Here is a 26,756-nt window from a genome sequence, read left to right as displayed (position 1 = left end):
TATGTGGCAGAGTCTGAGTGTTTGGCTCACCTTAGCTAGATTAATGACCGTTCGACTCACTTATGGTGAAATTTAATCTGGTGATAACTCTGAGGGGAGTTATGAACTTTTTGTACTACTTAAAACAATACCAGGAAACTCTAATTAGGATATACAGTACCTCTGGCTCCCTCCAGCAGGTCATGGGATAACATTCATGCAGATATCAGGATAACAGTGGAAAACTTTCAACCTCACAAGCTCTTGCACATTTACCAAATGAGTTACCATACTGAAGGTATTATGGTCTGTGGGATTTGTGGTGTTTGTTTTTGGACTTTACTGCTATTAAGCGGTTTGACTTTTTCATGGTTATTCTTACGCTCTTAGGTTCGTTTCATTGTTTCCGAGTCGAGTTTGTGATTCTTGTTTTTATTCCTGGTGCGCTATCAGACACTGAACTTTTGGTTCCCATATTTTCTATCTTCTAGTAATGATTCTTGGTTTTGGCTTGTGTAAATTCTTAAAATCATTAAGCAGTAGTTCCTCTAGTGTTTCTGTTTGTGTCTTGCTCTGTGTGTCTTTTTTCTCTGACTTATTGTTAAGGTCTGTGTCTGTCCCATGGATAATTTTTTATCCTTTTACTTTGAAGGTCATGTTTCTGTTGTTGTTCCTGTCTGTCCTCCCCCGACTTCACTGAATGGTTTCACTTGTGTCTCATTCCTCACCTGTTTGCCATACCCGGTCAATTTTCAGTGTATTTGATGTCCTGTCCTCCCTTTATTCTTTATCATATCACCTGCATGTCAACAGTCAGGTACTCCTCATTTAGCCTGCTTCATTTTTGATTGCTGTTTGTTGGGATTTGTGAACTCTGCTTTTACTCTTCCTGCTGTGAGTCTGCATTTTTCTCCCCTTGTGATGTGAAACCTAACAGAATGTCTCTATTTAAGCAACAGCTTCAGACAATTTGGACACTAATCTTTATCAGCTCGACCCTCTTTGTCGGTAAACATTTTTATTAAACGTTCAAAATAAAAATGGATTTTCTTTCTTATATTAAATGTACACAAGTTTTTCCAGAGCCCCTGTTAATTCTTTTTCAGTTTTTGGGCTCTCTGGTATTGCCCCTGTGGATTCTTTTGCCCGCTGAGCAACTATAACAAGCCTTTCAGGGAACACAAGTTTATCCTAACCTCATATTTCCTGTTATCCCTGAACTTCAGAGCTAAGTACTAATATAAAATAAATGAAAGCACGCATAGAAACCAATCAGATCTCTGCTAAATATGGTATTTGTAAGTTAACATTCAATGAAGGAAACAAAGCTGTAAGTAGAAATCAGCTGTAGCCATGAGGAGGGACTGAGGGGCGATTTTCTGTATTCCGTAGTTCACCATACTTTGTATCAGCGACACTGAAATTATAGGGTTCCTTGGTTCAGTCGGCCCATTTTTTTTTCTCTCGCTGTACAGAATATGCCGACAGCACACTTTCCAGTATTTGAGCATGAGTTGGAAGGTTTTCTATTCCTTCCTAAAAAACGGAATTGTGTGCTTACCGCGCTTGCACTACGTCACTCTGTAACAGCAACGTTATGCCAGTGTGGTTATGTGTTTTGGTCAAAACGGTCTCCATGGCATATAAATGAAAGTCCAAAACAATTCAACCTCATAATCCAGTGACCTATTTCTACTGCAGATTCATTTTTGGACATAAAGTATGCCTTGCTTTTATTTTGAGATTGCAACCCTGTACTCTTGTACTCAAGATAGTCAGAGCTGCACAAACACACAGCTTTGTACTGGGGATGTACATTTTATCCCAGCTAAAAAACAAGTAATGGATATTCTGAAAAGTATTAAACACCAGAAACAGTTTTTGTGCAGATATGATTTTTTCTGTTTTAATATTAACTTTTATTTAACCAGCAAGTAAAACTCATCAGTTTAAGTATCCGTCAGCACAAACCTAGACCCGTCTTTTTTAGAGGGGCGAAACCGGAGCTCCTTTAGGAATCCTTTGCTAGCATAGGGAGAGTATTCAAACCACACAGAAGCACCCTGTGTGGATTTGAACTCAGGAGCCTCTTGCTGTTAGGCAACAGTGCTAACCACTGAGCCCGAGCGCTGCTCAGAACAGAAAAAAGGCACACTGAGAAACTGCTCTATAAGAAGTTGCATGGGACGGCTAAAAAATATGTGACATACAGTAAGAACCCTTCCTAGCTGGCACTAGTTCAGCAAAACCATCGGGGACCTTAAAGCAGTTTTTCTCCTTTAAAGCACGGACATTCTTTCCAATGTTATCCTGCTCTCAGCACTCTGAATGGCGATGTCAAGCATCTTTGGAATCCAGCCTTGTGGACGAAATTTCCAGCTACCCCTGCCACCCAGCTGCAAAGGCTGCATATATTTATTTTTCAACATATATATGTGTGTGACATATTTATTTCTCCCTTGATAATCCTGCTGTTAAGGCGAACTGGAAAAAAAATCAAAGCAGTTGCATCAGCCAATGTCTCTAATGAGCCAGAAAGCAAGGAATGAAAATCGATGAATTGGTACTGTATGAACAGCAGCTGGAGGAGACTGACTTATCGTCCTCCTCCAGCTGTGTGTAAATCCAGCACACCTGCGTCTATCTGCTCTAAGATACAATCAATGTCTATAGTGAGTAAAAGCGAAAAAACCTGAGCCAGTCTACACCACAACTGTCTCACTTTTGTCTCAGCGTTTCAATAATATGCTTCCTTAGGGAGCGAGGGCTGTCTTCACTGCATAGCTGAAGTGGAAAAAGGGCCTGTTTCTCTTGTCAGTGGCTTCTAAATCAGGGTGACCTAAACCTCCTGGGCCACACATCACCTCAGCACCTCAGGAGGGACTGGAAAGTAATAAATGACAGGTTTTGGGAAGGAGTTATGATGGACCTGAATTTGAGACGATGTGTGTTGTCCTACGCAGTGACAGATGGTGCGAGACTAGGAGGTAGCAGAAGTTAGACTTACCTCAAGGCTGTGAGCGGAAAATCCAGCCTGAGACATCTGGAGGCCAAACGCCGTCCCATTCTTACTGGTTCCTGTGTAAACAAGTCAGTTTTTAGAGTTTTGAACCACTGCAGCGGCACAGACGTTTTCGGAAAGGTGAAGGAACTGGATACTTTTGTAGCATGACCACTAGGAGTGTAACAAATTATTGCTTTCAGTTTAATTTAAGACTTTAATATGAGATGTTTACAAGATGATGCCCGTTAAAAGGGGAAAGATGATGTTATCAAAAAGCGCTTTTTAACAAAAAAAAAAAAAAAAAAAAAAAAAAAAAGGGCAGGGTTGTCTGGTTCTGTGGCGTATGAGCCAACATAACTCTGTGATGATTAAATGACAACAAATAACCGCAAAGTTGTTTTTATAAATACTTTTAATTACATTATACATGTTTGGACAGCTATTTTCAAGGGGTAACTATCTGCAGTACAGACTTTGATGGAGTGGAAATATTCTCACACTTTCAGTCCAAGCTTCTTCTCTTTTTTTTTTACATGCTTGTATTTATTAGCCTCTTTAGTTGACACAGAGACATATGCAGTTTTCACCTTCACTTTTTCCATCCAAACTTCAGCTGAAAACGTGCTGTAATTGGTTTGCCTCAATGCTATGTTGTTCACTTGCACACAGATTTTCCATACGCATGCCTAGTTATTTGTGAATATCTGACCTATAACAAACAGCTGTTGGCTGGCTGCTTAGTTCTGCCTCAGATGAGAGCAACCTCTTTGCCACAGTCGACATACAAATAAATAAACCGTTTATTTATCAGGCTTTTAAACAACATCGAGCTCGTTATACAGTCGTTAGGATGACTTGTGTCATGCATCAGTTTGAAATGTCATCTTGTGACCTTATTATCCCCCGTTGTTGTGATTAAACCTGTATTTGTGAAAAAAAACAAAACAAAACAAAACAAAACAAAAAAAACAAAACAAAACAATATGTATTTAATTTAAAGTTACACAACAGAGGAACAACGTTTTTGTGCATATTGCTATTTGTGTAGTTTCTTTTTAACAAAAGGACATTTCTGCCCAGAGACCAATACATTTATTAAACTCTGCTATAGACAAGATTATTGTTTGTTATTTATTAGTTTATATTAATCATTTATTGTTTATTATTATTGTTCTTTCATTATTATTTCTGAATTTTGCCACGTAAACTTAATCGTACCCACAGTGTTGTGAGTGCATCCCTAAAAGCCTCACTTTAACCATGAAATTTTGGTAAAGTAAAAGTCTTGTAAAACCTTCCAAACTGAAGATTCGCTCTCCGAGTGCGTCCACAATATCCTTCAGCGCTGACTCGTCTGTCACATTAAAGAAGTGTTTGTCATCTGGATCGCTGGCAATGTACTTGATTTCATTGAGGAAGGCCTCAGGGTTGATTCCTCTGCGGTTGTAGTAGCCAAGAACCTAAAAGGGTCAGATTAAACAGTCTGTCACTAAATGCATGAAGCCAGGACCAGCATAACAAATCTCCCATCCTTTAATTGCCCTGAACCGAGCTGATATTCGCACTCATTGAGCAGGTTTCTGATAACCAACTCCAGTTGACTTTCAGCCAAATGACTCAAAGGGTTTAGACACTGAATGGAAATATGTGTGCCCTATCTCCACAGGAGTAATGGCAAAAACTAAAAACCACTGCGGCTTTGAAGAGATCATTCACGCCTTCGTGTGTGTTTGGAGCTCTTGGAGGACTCTGAGTGTTTTGGCTCCATTTGTAACTTTTGAGAGAGCTGCTATAATTGAACCCCATGAAGTCACCTCATTAATGTTTATGGTGTTTCATTGCTCCACAGGGAATTTACTGCCCTTCAGAAAACCAAGTTCAACCTCAACTGTAAGCCATGTAATCCAGTTCAATAACTGATCTAGCAGACTCACAGCGATGGCATAACGGGTGATCCCGTCCTTCTCACTGTCCTCAATGGCTTGCTGGAGATCAGCACTGTCATGTGACTCTCCGTCAGTTATCACAATCATCACCTTCTTGGCTCCACGTCGTCCTCCGTGTTTGAAAGCTTGGGAGCTGTAAACATGTTTACTATGTTTAGTAAAATGCAGTACAGAACGGAGGATTACTGAAGTGTTCGTTTGGACTAACGGAGTTACTGTACCGTGCTGTGTTGATGCCAAGAGCTGTGTTGGTCTCCTCACCACCCCGCTGGTCGATACTGCGTGCCCTTTTCACTACTTCCTCTACTGATTTGTAGTCACTGAGTTTGAATTCATGGACAACCTTCTCACCATACTGCACAACTCCAACCTACACAAAGAAATGCAATGACAGTGATCTATAGCAACAAAAACATCGTCTTCATATTAATGAAACATAATTCTGAGGACACAAAAACACGGAACAACATAAAATACATTAAAGACTATGAACGAAGAGCAAAATGTAGATCTGTTTAACATACGTTCTCTTAGTATTTTTTTTGGTTTGTTTTTGTACAAACCTGTATTTGACCGGGCCCAATGTAGAACTTCTGAAGAATGTTGATGAGAAAAGCCTGCACTTCATACCAGGGATAGATGGAGTTTGAGCCATCGAGAACAATCACTATGTCCATGTAGGTTTCGCACCCTGGAAGGATAAGGTACAAGCTCCCAGATAAGGATCTAATCCTTTGCAGAGACTTAAAACCATCAACAACAACAACAATCTTTATTTATAGAGCACATTTAAAAGCTTTGGGCATACCAAAGTGCTTTACATAAAACAATAAAAGGTTCAAACATTGATAACGGATAAATAAAAATAAGGAGTTATGTTCATAGATAAAAGCTACCAATAAGAATGACTACAGCACATGGGTAATAGCAAGATAAAAGCTGTACCACCATAATAAAAAACACCAATAGAAAGATAGGAGGGAATTAATACAAGAGGTCAATAGGTCACAGCAACCAAACAAACAAACAAACAAACCAGCAATTAAAAGGTGGAGAAGGCAAGTTTAAAAAGATATGTTTTAAGCTGTGATTTAAAAGAATGAATAGAATCAGATGCCCGGATGCCAATCGGGAGATTGTTCCAAAGCACAGGAGCAACAAGAGCAAACGATCGATCAATGAATCTCATCATTTAAAAACGTACTCTGAAAGGCAGGGGCGATTGTTCTGGAGAACTTGAAGCTTGCATTGACTCTGGAGCATATGCCAGTGCTGTAGTACGAGCTTCCACACTCATACGACCATAATGGTCCACAGGCCTGAAAGAAAGCATTGATACAAGCAAGATTATTGACCTCAGCATAATACAAAAAGCAAGGTTCATGCCAAGAACAGCAGCATTAAAACCATGTAATCAAAAGACAATCTTGTGGGAAGTTTTTCTTTTCCCCCTTATTTGGACAACTGCAATCTTATGTGTTCTTACACGCTCAAAAAGTTCTGCAGCAGCAGGCCATTACTGTTTGTTATATTTCATAAAACATAACTAATTTTTAAAGGGGCTCTCACCACAAAGCTGTTGTCTTTAGGGTTAGATGTAAGCGTCATTCCCAGTCTCATCTTGTCCTTTCGCTCTGATACGTTTGTCAGAGATATCCTTCCTTGAGGGAAAATAAATTTCACTGAGATCTATGATGGACTGTTTCAAACACACATAAAGAAATACGCTATCCACAATCTGGAACTTTGGTTTGTGTCAGCAACATCTACATCCTCAGATCTAAATGTTTACTTCATGAAACTTCTTGTGAGTACCTAACAAGCACAACATGTGCAACCCGTATGAAGAGGCATGTGGTAACATTTGCGGCAAATCACACAAGTGGAAATGCACATAAACTGTTTAAAAAAATAATAAAATGTGGAATGCATGGTATGGTACCCACATTTCTGTCTGACACATGTCATCATGATGTTTACTGACACATGAGGTGAAAAGCAAGCAGGAACCGCGGTAAACAGCTTTACAAAGCATGCATTCATTTTGCATTTATGATGGTCCCTGTCAATGTTTGGACTCTTTTCGTGATGCTCTTGTAAAAATGAAGAGGTGTTTTTAATACTGCACCTAAATTGAGCTTGGCGCAACCGTTGCCGTTGGTTCGTTTGCTCAGTGAGCATTTATAAACATCCCCCGTCTGGTAAGCACCGTTCATTTCATACGGGGCACCCACTAATAACCTGAAAAACAAAAAACAGAATCCAAAAGTTAGTCACTTAAATGTTTAACAGCAACAACATCAAACTTTCTTATTTTTGCCCAGTAAGCAACTTTCTGAGGGAATATGATGGTGACTGTTAACATCAAAGAGGAACAAAAAAAACACATGGGCTGACCTAAAATGCTTAATCATTCTTTTTTCCATGGAAGTCACTACGTGTAATCTAATCCAGCACTGCCCCGTCTCATAATCATTAACAGTTCCACGCAGTCACACCTAGAAGCTGGCCAGTACAACCAGTCACTGCTTATAAGCAATATCTTTACAACAGAGACATCAGAGGTGCAGGTTCAGTAACGATAGGAGGAAATGATCTTATTTGCATTTAAGAATCTGATCAAAACACTCAAGTTGCTGCAGGACATAGCATCAAATTCAACAGCAAGGCTAGAAGCCATTCATATTCAGACGTTATCGTAGTTTTTAGCATCGCTTTTTCTACGTGCTGCAACGGCTCACTGTGTGACAATCAAAACTACCGACGCAACAGCAAAGGAAACAAAACCCTTGCTTATGCTTTATAACATGTAAGACAACTTTTGAAGAGTGGAGACGTGAACATTATTCTTATTGCAGGAAAAGACCATGGTGGTAAAGTGCAAACTGCAGCCAGGGCAGAAACAACTGCATTACACTCAGTGACGTTAATTTAGTTTGTTGGGGCACTAGGGGACCCCTCCAATTCATCACCACTACAGTATGATATAAACAACTGACAAAAATTAAAAAGAAAGTGCACTTTACTTAAAAGTTAGATTATTCAAGACTCTCTCTCACATAGTGAAGGCTAGAGTAGCAGCAACTGGAGAGAGTGGACTAAGGTTAGACCCTTGGGTGGGCTAGTTTCTCTTATTGTGACTGAAAGCTGCTGGAGTCTAGAGTTTGTCACTTTTCGGGGAACCCTTGCTGAGCAAATGCTCCAAAGAGTAAGCTGCCTTGCAAGCTATGCCTCTGATTATGCAGCTAGCACAATATCAGCTACTTGGGCGGTCGTGGCTCAAAGAGTTGGCAGTTCACTTGTAACCAGAAGGTTGCCGGTTCGAGCCCCGGCTCGGACAGTCTCGGTCGTTGTGTCCTTGGGCAAGACACTTCACCTACCGCCTACTGGTGAAGGCCAGAGGGGCCGATGGCGCAATATGGCAGCCTCGCTTCTGTCAGTCTGCCCCAGGGCAGCTGTGGCTACAACTGTAGTTTGCCTCCACCAGTGTGTGAATGTGAGAGTGAATGAATAGAGAAACTTAAATAATGTTTTCCAAGAAGGAAGCCAGAAAAGGCTGTATCCACAGAGCTGAATACATTTTTTTAAAGTAAACCTCAGGCTGAACTAACAGGGCTACTTGTTTCTCCTGAGAAACTCATGACAGCTTGGGTAATACAAAAAAGACAGAAGTTTGGACAATAAAGGTGACCGCGCAAATATTTAATACTCCTGCTAAGTGTCTTTGGATTTGGAGACTTGCTGAAGTCTGAACGTCTTAATGTTAATGTGTTAACGCTAAGGTCTAATCACTGCTACAGTAATGGTTTCACTGGGACGTCCGAGAGGAATAACTGACTTATTTGAGAGCTGTCACATTACTAAACAGAATTTAGATGTCCTCAAAGAACAGTGCTGAGTGCCAAAGATTCTTTTCACATGACGAATGTTTGTGAGGAGTCACTCCTGTACTTGACTTCACAGTAGGTTTCCTGTGTGGGGTCAGTGAGGTCTAATAAAAGTCACTAAAAAGTTTTAGACGACTTCATTTGATGGAGAATATAAGTTATCTGGTGATTTTTCTTCAGGGCTGATGGAGGGCGTAAAGATCTCAAGGAGGACTATAAATCAAAGGAGTTTCCAACAAGTCCTCCAAGGTAAACAACAATATCAGTTTCTTGTTCCTACCTTTATATGTGACCCATTTGCTGAAGCCCCCCCCCCCCCTCATATAGCAGAGCTATAAGAAAGAGCAAAACAATCCACAAACGGAGGGTGGAGGTGTCGTGGAGGCATATTCCCGCTGATTTCCAGCCAGGAAACTGGCACGAGATTTCCATTTTGGACCATTTCTTTTTCATTGTTAGTTTTTACATTATTTCTGAACCAAAGTTTGTTTGACTGGCTTTGTTTTCAATTTAACTTAACATTTGGTAAGTTTTATCCATCAAGGCTTGCTGTTTATAGCTACGATAATATATACTACTGTGCAAAAGTTTTGAGCCACATCTCATTTCCCACACACTGCACACCATGTCTTTTAGCTAATAGTTCACCTTTCTGGTATCTTTGGCATTTTTTGTATCTTTAATAAAATGGCAAGAGAAGATGTGCTTTTGCAATAGTCTGCTAGCAACAAAATGGGTTTATCTGCTAAGTTGTCTGTTATGTGTAGATGCAACACTGGCTCATCCCTTGAGTTAGGTGCCTTTTTTAGGTTCGAATGATTCATAGGGCAGTGTGAAGTGGTCTAACAAACAAAACACAAGAAATTGTCAGATACAAGACTGAAATGCAAGAGACAACTAAAGAAATATTCCTGAAGAAAAAGAAAAATACAAGAAGGCCTTGGTCATTGCGAGTGAAAAAGATTAAAAAAGGAATGACAAGGATGCTTTCTGTGTACCTGTTACAATATTAACTCCACTGTGACATAAATACAGTGGTCCCTCGCTTTAACGCGGTTCACCTTTCGCGGCCTCGCTGTTTTGAGGATTTTTTTTGGGTGCAATTTTGCATCCTTTTTTTTGTACAGCGCATTGTGTTCTGCGTCCTGATTGATTGACAATGGTCTACAGCCAATCTCGTGTCTCCTGTACAGTACAGAATGCGTTCAGCTTGTCAAATTTACATAAATCTTTGATCGCTAGCAGTGTGACTGTGACGTGCTGTACTGTATTTTTGTAAGTTTTCTCCCCAACAAACAACAATGTCAACAAAACGTTTTGCACCATCATCTTTGGTTTCATTCTATATTTCTGGACTTATTTTTCTACGAAGGTTTGAACTTTGAGAGTCGGTCTGAGCAAAGTGTATAAAGTGTGTAGTGAGGGGTTTTACAGCCTGAAAACATCTATAATAAGTTAACTACTTCACGGATTTCACCTGTCGATAAATGAGGGACCACTGTATTCAATCCTCTGTTATTATAAAACACCCTCTGCCGAATGTAAAATATCTGGTATCTGAGATAATGATGTAAAAGAAAATCACCCCCCTCCCTTGTTTTGAGGAGGGGGGTGATTCAAATGAAAACAAACAACAAAAAAACGTGTCAGCTCGACAACATTTTTTATTAATGATCTCTTAGAGTCAAGCATTGGGGTGTTTTAGGTTTTCAGTATCTCTAACTGTCATGATTGTGTTAGATTTAATGGCACATCATTTCTACATAATTTAACCTCAGACTGCCATTAGCTCAATCTTTAATTTTCACATGCAGAGCAGAGTCACTATGTACAGCATTAAACCTGCAAAAAACCTGAACAGCACCAGTCAGAAGCAAAATTTCACAATACATACACTGCCATGATAACACTGGAGTTTACACGAGACAGTTTTATTTAAACTCCACAAATAAATCAAACCTAAAGTACTGAATTAAAAAAAACCCTCAGCATTAGTGGCAAATACCTACAGTTTTACTGTTACTCAGATTTCCTGAGCTCAACTAATTCGGGCATTAAAAGGCAGGTTGTATCCTAAAATACTCACATTCCTGGAAAGGCTTCGGAAAATTCTCTAAGTCTGCGACAAAATTAAACAACATTTCAGTCCAAGTGAAAATAACAGGCAAAGCAGCTGGCAAAAAACAGCTTTGGTGCCCCAAAGGAAAGATACCGTACACCACTTTATAGCAAAAACAGAGCAGGATCAACCTCCTGCATGGACCTTTAGGCCAAAATCTCACAATTAAACGAGGACGGATCTTTAGCTTAAGTACTTTGAGGTTAGGCTCATGATTGTCAGACTTTCTACCTTGTTCCAGTACTTGACATTACATGATGTCCATGATTTCAGTGGGAATCAAAGGCTTGCACTACTAGGCACTTCATTAATAACAACATTGTAACACTTTGACTGCACATTTACCATCTCAATCAGCAATCACAGCAAGAAGGTCCTGGGTTCGAATCTACTGCCTGGCTCGTCTCTGTGGAGTTTGTTTTATACTTCCTGTGTCTGCGAGGTTTCTCTCCAGCTTCCCCCCACAGTCCATAGAAATGCATGGGTTATATTAATAGGTGATTTTAAAATAGCCATAGCCTTTTATCCCATAGCAGCTAGGTTAGGCTCCAGCAACACCTGCCATCCTGAACTGGATAAAAGGAAGGAAATGGATGGATGGGTGGCATGTGTCTGATATCCCCATGTTGGTGTTGTTCCTACATCATCATAATAAAGTTGATCTAAGATCAACATTGCAACTGAACAATCACATTGTCATGATGTTATAGCTTTGCAATGTGGAGGAAAAAGAAAAAAAAGTGAAATCCTGCAAGTATTCCTACATAATCTGTTATAAAATATATAAAAAGTACCCAATGTTTGTCCTTTGGAGAAATGAAAAGTAATGGTTACATTTTTTGTGTTTTTCCTTTTTATTCGTATTTGTTCACCTGGGAAGCTAGCTCCCAATTAACACAATTCTTCTGTATTAACTTAATGGACTGTATTGACAACAAAGTTCCCAAGCTGAACCGGACTTTGTGGTGGGAATGTTTGATTGTGAGCTTTAGTTGGGAAAGTTCTTCTTGGGCAGCTGTAGATTCACTGTAGCCACATTGTACAATCAGGGCACAATCACTAAAAACTTAGCACCAGCTGTGATTTGACATTTTACAGCAGCAACTGCAGACAAGAGGAAATGTTGTTGTAACAGTCCATCACTGCACATCAAAGAGGACATCATATGGGATCAAGCTTCAGTGTTATTGCTCCTGAAGCCAACTTTAAAAGTCTCACAGACTCTGGAAGTCATTTTACCACAGGGGCTCCAGCAGTGCTCATATTTTCATAGCTATTAATATCACGATTATTACTTCGGATATTGCTATCCCTTGGCCAGTGGAGACACAGCAGCTTAAGTTCAGGTCAGGATACATCTACCTTGATGAAAAGGGACCATTGTTGCCTTTGACTTGGATGCCTGCCTTAGGACCTCCTGAATTTCACCAGAAGCTGTTCAAATAATCATGTTCAGGAGCTCATTATGGTCAAACGCTAGCTTTGGTTCATCATCACAGCAAGAATGCTAATGACGATGAAAGAAAGTATTTGACCCAAAATGAACACATGGAGCTTTTCTACCATGGTTACCAATGAATACAGGATTTGGGGGTTTGAGGAAGTGCCATCCCCAAGCCCAGCCTGTCATTAATGTGGTCATTTTTTTCATATTTGGAAGGCGGAGATGTATTTGCTGTGAAACCACATCCATGCCCCAAACATGAGTGTGCTACTCCAGTGTCACGCTTGCTCATCACATTCTGTCCATTGGTATTAACAGGATATGTTTCCTTTTGTTAGTGCTGCCTCATTAATTGAGGGGATTGTTATGGTCACATAATTATTTTTCCAAGACATTTATTTCCCATATCTGCTCTGCCTGGGAGCATTGAGTTGACGGTAGCAGTAATCAGAGGATTATGAGACATTAACAAGCTCTTAATAGTTTTTTTTTTTACTTACTGTCCTCAAGTACGGAGAGGGAGTGAACATCCACATCCACCTTTTTCCACCAGAATGGATTATCTCAACAGTTACTGAATGGATTAGACTGGATGACATTTGGCTCAGATATTTATGGACTCCACCAAACTTTGCTGACTTTTGTGAGGACTTGTCTTAGCATAACCAGCAGGTCCAAATTTTCAGTTGTTCAATAAGCTATTGTTATATTTACTTGGCACTATTGTGGTTTGGGGATTCAGATGATCAAATGGTGACCACAGTTATACATGTTTGTTTTACAGGCATTTATCATTCCCTGACAATGTAAAGGCAAAAAAACTCAAAACATATAACTGAATCTAAATATCTGAAAACTACAAATTTGTCTGCAGACACTATGGTTCCCAGATGATGAATCGTAATGGATTTGGTGGTAACTTTTCCTCTGGAAACATGTGGTTGACATTTGTGAAAACTGAACATTTAAATTTTGCCCTCACGATCAAATGCAATTTTTTTTTCTGAGCCTTTCACTCTGTAACGCCATGATAAAAATATCCAACTTCTCCAATAGCTTAATTTTCAACTAAACACCTTGGTGTTAATGGACTATAAATAGGGAGCAATATGCTATTTCTGTTCTTTATTTTGGGTGTTTTTGTTCCTAGTCACATAACAGATACATTCTGCAATACTATATACAGAAATTAAGTTTGATAACACATATATAACAACTATAGACAGTAAAAAATATCTGTGTTTCTTCTGGTTCAGAAAAATTAAGCTAATGTGGAAGTGCCTTAAACTGGATTCTATCTGAAGGCCACCAGATTGCAAAAGTTGTGACTTCAAAAAGACTTCCAGTCCTACAGATGTCTACAGGAAAACAGCTTTAGGACTCGACCTTTTATAAACACTTTCCTGCTGAGTCTATAGGCTCAGTCACTCATTCTGGGTCATGCTGAAGTTTAATTCCACTTAAACTATAAGAAACCGATCAACTAAATTTGGCACATAGCTTCATCTTCATCTTCACCCTGAAGGTCTTTATCTATCACATATCATGACATCATCATGCAGCCTAGCAACAAAATATCATGTTAAAATGACCTCTTATTAACATTTTTGAATCTACAACACCTTAAGAAAGCATCACAACAACAACATCTAATTGATTTTTGAATTATCATATATATATATAATTATTATTGCTGCATTATGCATTGCATATTATGACGCAATAAGATTGCCTGGCGACTACGTACCAATTGGCTTAAATCACCTGTTTTTAACCTTTATGCACCTGAAATATTTTTTTGACTTCATGACAATACCATCTCGTTTAGGATTACATGCCTAGCAATCACCTAGCAACAGCTAAAATGACCCATCTACTGCCACTATTTTTATTTTCTTTATTTGTACTTTTCATGTGGCTAAATCCATCAGTTGCCAACAGGTAAAAAGCCAAAGAATATCATAGCATGGACCTTTAACAGTTGTAATAACATAGTGTTCTTTTAGTGCCTGAATCAAAAGTAGGTACACTGAATTCTCTTTTATAACCTTTTTTTTGGTGCAGTTCTGCACAACAAGTGAAATAAAAGAAGCACTACTTAAAGCAGAGGTGAAAGCCCTCACAGACACTCTGTAGTTATGTTTCTAACTGAGCTGAGGAGTAGATGTCAGGTCTCAAAAGAGCAGACCTGATATAACTACAGTAAAATAAACAGCAGAACAGACAGTGGGGGGCCTCTGCAGTGTATGGTACAAGTATGCAGGTTAGTGCATCCCATCAGATTCAAAGACTTAAGCTCTTTGCCAACTGGAGGTAATGTGGCCTCATTTCAGTAACCCAATGAGTGCCTGCTGTGGCAGGGTGTTTAAATCACCCCGTTGAGCAGACATGTGGAGAAATGGTGCATGCCCTTTCCTCCGTAGCTCCATCAGCAGTAATGCACAGACCTCAATAAATGTTGTTGGGCAAAATAATGTCCTTTACAGTAAACACTTGGCAAATAAAACAACCTTAAAACTCAAGAGGACTTTTTGCAACTTTTGCACATTTTAATAACTCCAATGGTTAAAGCCTCTTAAATACTGGAGATTATTTTTGAAACCAGCCTTCATTTTGATCTTGACCATAGACGACACGTTTCGTGGCTTTATTTTCTATGGTTATGACAAAATCTGTTGGCAAAATCTGTCTACAGACAGACAGAGAGGCCTGCCAAAGTTCTTAAAAGTGCCTTTGTAACAGTTCCCAACTAGCTGTCATTCCAACTGCAGTTTTGCCAAAGCCATTTGGGAACAAGGTAATATTAGTGGACACTAAGGGCAAACACTCATGTCTGAAAGAATAACACATAGGATGTGGTTAAAGCGACATAATTCACAAGACTGTTGACCAGGAGAGTGCTGTTTGAATCCTGTGTCACTTTTGAACTTCTTTTCATTGCTTTGTTGTTGTTTGCTGTTTCACTTCTTTATCCTTTTCAACTTTCTTTGGTTTTCCTTTTTACTCACTGCTTAGTTGAGTCATTGGATCCAAAGGATTTAGAAAAGACAGTACAAATTTACCCTTTCACAACATTAAATGACACTGAATGGTAGCTACCAAATTAAGATTTTGCTAACAAAGCCTTGACCAAAGTAATGTAAGTAATGCATGTCTTTTGGCCTGTCTCCCTCAGCCCTAATCAGTCACACCAGATGGCCGCCCAGCTGTGAGCCTGGTTCTGCTGGAGGTTTGTTCCTGTTAAACGGGAGTTTTTCATTCCCACTGTCACCAGCTGCCTGCCTGTTTACAGTGATTTGTGATTGTTGAGCCTTTCTCTGTATTATTGTTGGGTCATTACCTTACAATATAAAGCACCCTGAGATGAGGGTTGTTGTGATTTTGCACAAACAGAAGGGAACTGAATGACATGCACACAAAGACTCACAAGCTGAAGAAAATACCAGCTTTGCTATCAGCTGTGATAATAACCTACCTAAATGCAAAGAACCAGCAGATATCTTTGTCTACTATTCTATTTTGGTTCTCAAGTACAGCCTTTTAAATACAGCTGCATTCTTGCCTAACTTCAGGTTTTGGTCATAAAAGGCTTTTTTTCCCCACAGAGTCACTTTCCAGCTGTGATCCTGTTCCTATCCAAACATTCACAGCTGAGGGAATGAGAATTCAGTCAAGTCTGGAAAAGTTAACTGTGCTATAGATTGGCGCACAAGCTCACGGGCCCTGTCAGTAAGTGTAAAAAGTCTAGTTCTCCTGGAAGCCTAGTTGACATGAAATCAGTTGAAGGGAAACTGGAAGCCTAAAAAGCATAAATGATCTGGAACAATCCATTGCAATTTACAGAATGTGTGTAGTTTATTTAATTGACTTATTTAAATGTTAAATGTTAAACCACATGTGTAAATATACTAAATAAAAGCAGTTTCACATGATTTCAGGTCCATGCAATCAGCAGTTCATTCTGAACATTATACATACATGGAACCCAGAGATAAGGAAAACGGCATCAGTGACAATATACTGTAGTAGATATGACAAGGATTTAGTCAAATTTATTCAGTGGAGGTAAACTCCAGAAATCACCCTACAGATGTGCAGCAACTGCATAGAGGAACTAGGAACTCATGTATGCAAGTCAGTGTGGATAAAATGATAACGTAATCTAAACTTGTTTTAATGATCTGTAGCTCTCATTAAAGTGGTATTTTTACATTGGCCACAGCTCATGCGACATTCCTGCATCCAGCTGAGAGCTGTCAGACTATGTACTGTGCACACACTCCCACATGCACATACAAATATACACAGACAGTCTTGCATAAGTGCACAGCTGTTTGATCACACACCAACTCTTGCTGCTCTAACTAAACAGTCTTTTAAAACCGAAATTCAACAGGATGCGTAAGATGTCTGGTGAACAGACAGACGAGTCATAACTGAGTAAAACACTGGAACACTTACTGCTGCAGGCCACAGCATTTTCAGCCAGACAGTAGACTGAGTAGCCAATACACAGAAACAGTATTGTTACAGTAACCAAATCACTGAAAAGACATCTACCGAAACCTGCACACTTTTCACCAATTTCTATTCATCATATGTGTTATATTAGATGCACAAACACCTAACAGTGACAAAATACCAATCCCCTCAACTCTATTTTGCTGTATGTGGTTTACACACTGTTTGCACCTCGTTCTCAGACATTTACAGACAGGTCTGTTGACCTTTATTCCACATGTGTCAATCTCATCAGATCTTTTCATTTCTGGTAGACGTGATCGACTGGCATGGTTGCTAAACAAGTTGGCTTTTCACCGTAATATCTTTAGTAAGTTGCAGGTCACAGCGTTTTTTAGACAGACAGTAGCCAATACACAGACACAGTATTGTTACAGTAACTTCACTAAATCCCTGAGAAGGCATCTATAGAAATCTGCACACTTCACCAAATTAGGAGTGGTATTTAGTGTCTACTACTACTACTGCGACTACTGCTAATAATAATAATAATGATGAGCAGATCCATTGATTGGACACATACAGTCCAAAGCTCTCTGTTAGCTTCTAGCTTTGCTGAGTTGCTGAGTCGTGATTTTATCAAGAAGCAGAAGATGGTAGTTTTGTTTCCACCTGGAATATTGTAAAACAGCTTTATATGAACCATGCATGCACAAGACTAAAGGCTTCACATGCCGGACTGCCATAGAAGACGTGCAGTAGAGGATGAAAAAAGTACAAAAAAAAAAGTACACCATTGTATCACCATTAAGTAAAAACACAGGTATTTAAATTCAGTTCTGCTCTTTGATTGAGCTAACTGGAAACAATTTCCTAATGCGTTGTACTGCAACAGTAGTGAGATTAGGTTTTGATTAACCCAGTAACTTACTGGTGCCCACACTTTGGAAGAGCAGGACATGACCTACTAGTCTGCTGTTTTGCCATTTAAGCCTTGTGGCCGACTGCTGTACTACAACAAGGCAAAATGAATGAATGACTGAACGAGTAGGTGAATGCTGAGCATCCCACACACACACACACAGAAAAAAGGAAAAACAGCGTCAAGATCGCAAAGCAGTCATTTCATGTGTGTGATGCTGCTCCAATGTAAAGTATATGTGGGGCAAAGATTTTTTGACTAGACAGAACCAGCAGGAGGGAAAAAAGACCATGACACTATAAATAATCATCTTTCAAATAAATAACAGGATTTGAAAGTCTAAACACGAACCTCAAAACCTGAAAATGAACTAAATGTCTGCACTTAGAATGGGTTTATATGCTTTAATAATTGGGGTATATTCAATAATGGGGTATATTTAGAGAGCACATTTTCAGAAACACTTTAGAGAAAGGCTGCAGTGAAGATACGTCATGTAAGAAAAGCATGAACTCCAAAACATCAGTGTATTCTGTGGGAGAGAATACGTCCATTTGGTGTGGTCACAAAAGCATAATAAGGGAATTAATTATAAGAATTATAACGTATAATGTTAAACATGTAAAGCTCTATAGGTCAACATAAAAAATGCGGTCTCACTATTACAATGTTGCAGTTTCTGCTGTCATCATTTAAACAACTGCAGGAGGTTACTGTCAGAAAACTGAAAGGGAGGTCATGGAAAGCCCATCCATCCATCCATCCATTCGCTTCCGCTTATCCTTTTCAGGGTCGCGGGGGGCGCTGGAGCCTATCCCAGCTGTCATAGGGCGAAAGGCGGGGTACACCCTGGACAGGTCGCCAGTCTGTCGCAGGGCTAACACACAGGGACAGACAACCGTTCACACTCACATTCACTCGCACATTCACACCTAGTGGCAATTAGGATTATCCAATTAACCTATCCCCACAAGGTCATGGAAAGCATTTCATAAAATTCGTCACACTCGTTATTTTCTGGTGAAGGACTCTGGAAGCAACTGAAGTCAAGTTTTCTTTTTAAAAAGGACATATAATTATATATCTACATAAACAGAACTAATGGTTGTTGCACACACACATACACAGAAGCAAAACCTGAACATGGCACGGTGCCAGCACAGTGCTGGCTAAAAGATATTTTGGAAATGCCAGAAACTAATTCTGGCCACCACGTGGTGCCAGTTGGCCTAGTGCGCATCAGGAGTTTGTGCTATGAGGTAATATGATGAATGTGAGGTATTCGGTTCAGAGCTACAGCTTGATTTGCAAGCACAAATTACTGGGAGGAAACCACCACAAGAGAGGTGCAGTAGATCACTAGCTTACACAGGGAAAAAATAGAGACATCCCAACATCTTTGCCAAGTCAGCTGTCTCTCAGCTCCACATCTTGTCAGCAAGTATTTTACAGTCATTATTTCCTTGAACTCTTAATCTTAGCAACTGATCACTAAGGTGAAGTTTGACAGTTTTATACCAGGCTAAAAATATGCATTACAGTAGGAGATACTGATATTTTAAATAAAATAAAGGCAGTAAAAATTCTGCAATGCAATAAAAGTAGCCATTGCACCAGCAGAAACCATCATAATGTCAATATATGAGATTTCCACTTGATGAAGATGTATATCACACACAAATAAAGCCAGGCCTCCTGTCACATGGACTAAACTTGACTCGCTATCACTCACCAACAGCTTGATTTGAAAGATATAATATTTGCCAAGCTACAAAACATCAGTAAAGAGAATTTAACATGAAAAAGCTGTAATATTTTGCAAAGACGCCGTGCGTAAATAACATGAGTCCTTACCATTTTTCTCCTCCAGCAGCCACATGTTGCTGAACAGTGTATCCAAACTGTGCTTGTTTAGGGCCTTTAATGATCCTGTATTTCTTTGTGTCGATGTTAAAGCAGTCGTGGAACCCTTTGGAAAAGAAAATACAAGTCTTGTCAGCAGCGATATAAGCAGGACTTTAAATACCATCTCCAATGGAATTAGTTGAATCCAAATAGAACATCTAGATTGTATGGTAAATGTTTGTGCTGAACCTCAGCATCTGGCCTGAATACAACAAAGTGCGGCAAAGTCCTCCTTACTCATCCTCAAAATAATCCCAAGTCTCCTGCTCCAGCCTAAACACAGACTTCCCTCCTAACGAAACAAATATTATTCAGATAAACTGAGCTGTCTCTCATGTTTGACTGACACTTTTCCATTAGACATCTGCAGACCCGGAGGAGTTTTGGTTAAACGTGTGTCAACATGGCCACCAACATAGCACATTTTTTTACTTCCATGGGGCATACTTGACAAACATTGTTTACTTAATACCAGTATGTCAGTCTAAGGTGAAGTAGAAGAAGACAAAATGAAGAGAAGCAATTGAAATTGATATTATAATTAATAGCCGGTGAAATATACTCGGATGCAATCTGAGGGCAGGAAGAATACATGTGCACTCGAGTTTTTCTCACATTTTAGGCATCTTATAAAAACGTCTTCTGCAAAAGCAGATTTTGCATGTCACTAACTTAACCCATTATATTTTATTAATGCTGACAGTAAGATTTGGCCTTCAAATTTCCATGAAAGAGGAGGATCTTTGTGGAGGTGACGAAACGTTACTTTTGGCAACAAAGAAGGGAAAAAACGTAACTGTAATGCAGCTCTGCTTTCCTCTCAATTCATCTCCCTCGCTTCATCCGTCTTCTGCATAATTTGCTGCCGAGCTCTTTTCCGCTAACTGCTATACTTTATACTGAAGAGACCCTGCTCAGTTTTTTTTCGCTCGATTAATATTTCAGCTACTGTAAGTTCAGGACTCACATTTACCTTTGCACTACATGTTACTGATATCCTCAATCCAAAACTACACCGAGTCACGTTTTAGGGAAAAACCATCGCCTAAAGAGAAGGACATAGGAGGGAAATTGAATCACGCTTGGGGCTTAATGAGACACAGAGGTTTCCTTAAAATTAAAGTGTTTTCTCACAGCTGGAGCTGCAACACTGAGCTGAGAGCTCAGAAGTCTCATCTTTTAACCACCGCAGACCTCTGTACTTCTTACTTTGTGGCTCTTGTCCTCACACTGTAGGGTTTATTAAGTCTCTCACACTCAAGCAAAAAACCACCACTCACAGTTCATTCCCCATGAATGAGACTCTGGGGTCACATTGAGTCAAGTGAGACGTTTTTTTCTTTGTCTGGGAAATCTTTGATAAATTCAAGTGAAGGAATGTGCAACAAAGCTGGACACATGTTCAATTAAAGTTACTCAATAAGAAACTACAGTTCAAAATTCAAGACAGCTGACTCACAGAGAAAGAGAGGGAGAGAAAACTTGCTGCTGCTGTAACTTAACACTATTTTTAATCTGATGTTGCCATAATGAAAACCTTTCAACATTTGACTGTCAAATGTTTGCACTCTAATTACATTAACTGGTGATTCTAAATTGCCCAAAGGTGTAAATGTGAGCTTGAATGGTTGCCTGCCTTGTTTGTGTTAGCCCTGTAGTGATCTGGTGACCTGTCCTGGGTGTACTTTCACCCTGTGCCAGCTGGGATAGGCTCCAGCACCCCAGCCAATCCTGAAGTGGATAAATGGTTGAGAAAATAGGTCCATGGAATCTTTTCTCTTCACTTGCATCAATGTATCTGTTTATGTGGATGTCCAGCAGCTGATCACATGGTCTAACATCGTGTACATTTCTTTGATACACCTCTCAACAAGTGTTCACTGTTCATCACTTTCAAAAAGTAAACTCTGAGATCTTCTTGGGATGTTAGATGGACCTGTTGGGTATTCACATGTTCAAATTCTTTTTTTTCTTTTTTTTTAAAGTATCAAGGTGTTGGTTTGGAAGCAAAATACAAAATTTTGTGGTCACCCAGAGCCTCAGCGCAGCTGTGGCAAGTGTGGCAGGAGTCTGTTTGCTGATTCATAAAGCTGTTTTATTGGCTTACGGACCATTTTAATGAGTGAACTCTTTTATTAAAGCAAATTAGGGAAAACTTTACGTTAGAAACCACTTTGAAGACATCAATTTAAGTGGTCAATATTCTGCCACTGCTCCAAATTTAAAAAGGATAAAGAATAGCATCACAAGTATTGTCAGAATGGTTAAATAACAACTGAATTGCTTGTAATTTATAAAGATGTTCTATATTATAAAAATATTGCATTTTTCTTAAATCATAAATACTGCAGAATTACCACTTTAACATTGCTTAACACAGCAGAACAGATTTTAGTTCTGCTGGTGCTTTGACATGTAGAGGAGAGGCTGGATGTTGAGTCCGAAGACAAATGGCCCCTCTACAGAAATGTGAATTTGTCTGCATTTCTTAGATAGTGAATATTTGGACATGTTAATAGGTTGTCTAAACACACATGAAACTAAATATTTGCTTTCCCGGTTCCCTATCAAGCATCTGTAAACTGTGGCCAAAACTGACAGTTTGGGGACTGCAGGCAGTTTAAAAAAAATAAACATAAAAAAATAAATAAACTGAGACCACACTTCTACCACAGCTACGCTTGGATTCCCAGCTACACAATGAATAAGTCATTCATATATTTTTTTCAGTCAAGTGACCTCAAGTATCTCATAATGTGATTGGCATCACCGTAGACTGTTTGTTCTGCTTCATGAAAAGTTCTCTTAAAGTGAAAGGCCGTCTCTGCCACGCAAACTCTTCAAGTAAATATTGACACATGTGCCACATTGCTCATTTCCTGTGGCACGAATGGTGCACACGACCAGCTCTTCTTTCACCCTATCCCATAACGTCCCCTTAAAGTTTCTATATAGCTACAAACATATTCAGCAAACAAGGTTGAAAATAAGTCACTGGGATGGAGCCGTGTGGAAATAAATCAGAAGGTGCTGCATCATTTTATAGTTATTTTTGCTTTTTGTTTGGGGGTGGGGGGGGGGGGGGGGGGGGGCTAATTATAAAATAGAACAGAATATTTTCTGTTCTGATATCTGATATCTGGTGAATAAGCAATGCAAGCAATTATTCTCCTTATCTCGGCTGAAGATGAAGCAAGGAATATTACAGCTAATAATCTCACAGTCCTTGTAATAATAATAATAATAATAATAAACTTTATTTATAAAGCACACTTAAAAACCAAGGGTATGCCAAGGTGCTTAACAAGTAAAATAGAGTATAGGAGGAGGATAATAGGAATAGGACCAAAGCAAGTACTAAATATGCAAGCAGATAACTGTCACTAATACATAGGAAAGCAACAGGTACAGAGCAAACAAGAATTTAAATGAGCATAAAAGTGCATGATATAAAATCATAAAAGAAATATTAACTAGAGGGAAAGGCAAGATTGAATAAGTGGGTTTTTAATCGTGATTTGAACAGTGCAATGGAATCAGATGCGCGGAGGTCGAGAGGAAGGGTGTTCCACAGTACCGGGGCAGCCAGAGCAAACGCACGGTCACCCCGGGACTTCAGTCGAGATCTGGGTTGGGTCAGAAGTAGTTGAGTGGCAGATCTGAGTGTTCTAGCAGGAGTATGTGGTTTGAGAAGTTCACTAAGATAACTTGGCGCTAATTTATTAATAGTTTTGAAAGTAAGAAGTAATATTTTAAATTGAATACGGTACTTTATGGGCAGCCAATGCAGGCTAGCTACGACAGGGGTAATATGGCAAAATTTCCTGGTACCAGTTAAAAGGCGGGCTGCTGCATTTTGGACTGTTTGCAGTCTAAGAAGAAGAGAAGAGGGAAGACCATAGTACAAGGAGTTACAATAATCCAACCTGGAGGTCACAAAAGCGTGAATAAGCTTCTCCAGGTCCTCATGCGGAATATAATGCCTAGCCTTAGAGATAAGGCGCAGTTGGTGGAAGCTAGATCTCACTACAGCAGACACTTGCTTATCGAGTTTGAGCGAGCTATCCAGCAGTACACCCAAGTTACTGACATAGTCACAAGAAAAACTAGCAAAGGAACCCAGGGCAGCACAGAACAGAGAGAGAAGTGTCAGGGTAAAAAGCATGAGAACTGAGATCATCCAGTTTCCATTTAAAGACACTAAAGTAGCAAAGCAATTTAATATTCTCAGTAATATTAGCAGCTTTTAACGTAAGGTCAGAGTCTTCCTGGGTTTCCTGTGTACCGGTTTCTTTGCCCAGATAAATAAACCTCAGGCCGGTGGCTGCCGGTGTGACTCACATTAGTCTGCTGCTGCTTTTGGCCCAACACCAAGCCGCTGGAGCTCCACCGCAGACCCGCTGATATAGAGCAGCAGTTTGGATGACTTGTGCAAACTGCTGGCTTGGACACATCCTCATATCACACACACACACACGCATGATACAGCACTGTGACGTCTCCTCTTCTTCGCTGATTTTTAAAAAAATCTATCCTGACAATCAATTCTGATGTGTGTGTGTATGTGGAAACAGCATCCGACTGGTGTTACATGACCAGGAGCGATATCTTTGGCATGGGTCTTTGTATAAAAGTAAATATCAGAAGAAACAGGATGCAATGACTTTCCATTGATCCATTCTGGATTTCCAGTGATCCAATGGTTTCTCTGGAAAGATACACTTCATGGTACTTCACAGTTGACAATGTACTTTCAAAGATTTTGGCGCCTTATTTCACTGTTATCTATGCCAAAGCAAATACTGTGGGAGGCATGGGGTGTGTAAAACCAGATGCTCCAAGCACACAGGAGCCAACTGGGCACTGCTAGGCTGTTAACCTTCTGAGTTGGTAAAAGGCTCAACAGGGATTCAGACTAAATCTCTGTAGCTGAAGGTGGAGCATAAATTGCTATCGGTCAGTATAGCATTAACTAACTGTAACTAAAACATGAGCAGCTTTTAAATACAGATATAATGGATTGAAATGGCTTTTCATTGATAAGTAGGTATCAGCCTGCAGGAATTATAGGTCTTGTCCACTGATAACAAAGGAGGAACTTAAGTAAAATGAAAATCTGTGGAGGGCAATTGAAACAAATTATTTAGCCATTAATTATAGGCAAGATGTGTCTTCAAACCATTAAACCCTGTTACAGTTTCTTGGATGTGGACACACTGAAATGAGGTCATTTTTTCACACAAATACACAGAAAGAAAAATAAACAGTTCATACTGTATATTCTGCTGGCAGAGTGAATCTAAGGGACATGTTTACACCCTTTATACATATATAGAAGTTTCATATTCATCAAATCCAAACCAAATAGACGTATTTAAAGTTATCTTCTTTCAAAAGTCATGTCAGGCCACACACAGTAATCCACAGCCTCTTGCTTGCTTTCCAAAACATCTCCCGCTACATCACATCTTCTGCCGCAGACTCCAGCTACAAGGTCAGTGTCTCTATTACTGTGGCATCAATCCAGAGGTTTGCTCCAGTGAATTCCAAAACTGATACAAATATTTACAATAGACATTTCCTTTTCTCCAATCTTCAGTTTCACATTATTTACCAAACTTGTAAATTAAAGACCAGTTTGTTTCCTCTTCCAAATAGTTTGAAAAGAAGTGAATAATGCCTTTCTGTTGAGGAAAAAACAGGCAAAACATAATGTACAGCCACAGTGACAAGTTGCCCAGAATTTTATGGAAATGTGGCTGCATTGTGACTATACTGAGCTCAAAACGTAACCATACAGAAATCTCCAGCCCTGCATCGGTTACTGAAGCTTCTACAGGCCATTTAAAGGATGCGGTTGATTTAATTAGCTTTACTAAACATTGGGACTGTATATTACTTTAGACGATAATCATAATAAAGGTCTGGCTTTGAAAAGTACATGCATTTGATGCATGTCATCCTGTTTCTTTCACCCTGTCTGGATGTGGTGCTGCTAAAGTGATTACACTGGTAATTGACCACATTTCTGGCTGAGCACCACTAGTTCTCCAGTCTCTGTAAAGTTGACACTGAAAAGATGGCACGAGTTTTAAGAACATGCCTGCTTCCAGTGTGACACAGAGCTTCTTTGTGGACCTTTAAGAGACAGCGTATCTTTCAGTAAAGCAAATGACCTTTGCCTTGCAGTTTCTTGATACTCATGTGCACAAATAGCCTTTCATCCACTGAAGATACTCAAATCTCGCTGCTTTAGTACAAAGCACACAGATTTGCAAATACAATATCATAATACTAACAAAATAAGTCATCTAATGTAGTAAAAAGAGAAAACCTCTTTATTTTAGAAATGTTTCCTGCTGCTCAATTGAGACACAGTACGATTAAATAAGCATCGTATTTCTATTATTTTAAAGCTACATGAGGAAAAGCGGTTAGATCCACACATTAGTCTGATAGAAGCACACATATATAGTTACAACAATAAACTACTTTCACTCACCCAGCTGCTGGCTGTAGATCCAAAGCAGGAGAAAGCTGTAGTACTCCATATGGTCTGCGGTGCAAGCGTGCCTCAATGTGATGGTGTACGAGTGATGACTGCTGTGAGGGTGTAAGTGGTGGGCTGAGGCACGCACGGTTAAAGATCCCACTCTGATTGACTCGGAGTTAAAGTGCTGCCTATATCTCGGGGAAGTAGGAGGGGACTGTCGAAGAAGAAGGAGGTACACAAACAGCAGGGCAGGGATTCTCCGTCTCTCACAAACTCATTCAGCTCTGTTTGGCCTGACAAACGCTTTTGAAATGATTTAACTTGAGTTTTCAGTAGAGGACTTTTGAATGTGGGTTTTTATCATAGCATACATTTGGAGATTTGAGGTGTTAAGGTGAAAAGGAGATACACACATCTAGTTTCCGAACATATATTAAAAAAAAACAATAACCGGTCATATTTTTAGAGTTAACTTGATTTCCAAAAGATTCTTTGGAAATAGCGTAAATCAGCAGCAGCAGCACCTTTCCTTTTCTCAATACAAGACTAAATGCGCTTCTTTCAGACTCGACAGCACAAATGCTATCATCATGGCA

The 26,756-nt window shown here is 39.5% G+C and overlaps 1 protein-coding gene across 2 annotated transcripts in view; it reads right to left on the bottom strand.

Annotated features, from left to right (window-relative positions):
* Nucleotides 1–26,307, bottom strand: part of itga11a (integrin, alpha 11a) — a 52,193-nt gene extending 25,886 nt beyond the window's left edge. The window contains exons 1-10 of one of the 2 annotated variants that reach the window (XM_012920946.4): nucleotides 26,170–26,307; nucleotides 19,617–19,731; nucleotides 7,058–7,170; nucleotides 6,499–6,590; nucleotides 6,134–6,248; nucleotides 5,493–5,620; nucleotides 5,151–5,299; nucleotides 4,918–5,062; nucleotides 4,278–4,443; nucleotides 2,987–3,057 (exon numbers count right to left, since the gene is read on the bottom strand). In XM_012920946.4, the coding sequence (XP_012776400.1) occupies nucleotides 2,987–3,057; nucleotides 4,278–4,443; nucleotides 4,918–5,062; nucleotides 5,151–5,299; nucleotides 5,493–5,620; nucleotides 6,134–6,248; nucleotides 6,499–6,590; nucleotides 7,058–7,170; nucleotides 19,617–19,731; nucleotides 26,170–26,218 (1,143 nt within the window). In that variant the 5' untranslated portion in view covers nucleotides 26,219–26,307. Of the gene's footprint in view, nucleotides 1–2,986; nucleotides 3,058–4,277; nucleotides 4,444–4,917; nucleotides 5,063–5,150; nucleotides 5,300–5,492; nucleotides 5,621–6,133; nucleotides 6,249–6,498; nucleotides 6,591–7,057; nucleotides 7,171–19,616; nucleotides 19,732–26,169 lie in introns of those variants that run through there. The other variant, XM_076884631.1, reaches the window with a different exon arrangement.
* Between the last annotated feature and the right edge of the window lie 449 nt (nucleotides 26,308–26,756).

The sequence above is a fragment of the Maylandia zebra genome, linkage group LG1 (genome assembly GCF_041146795.1).
Source record: "Maylandia zebra isolate NMK-2024a linkage group LG1, Mzebra_GT3a, whole genome shotgun sequence".
NCBI classification, from domain to species: Eukaryota; Metazoa; Chordata; class Actinopteri; order Cichliformes; family Cichlidae; genus Maylandia; species Maylandia zebra.
The sequence above is the reverse complement of the archived record's forward strand: the minus strand, read 5'-3'. Positions and strand labels throughout refer to the sequence as shown.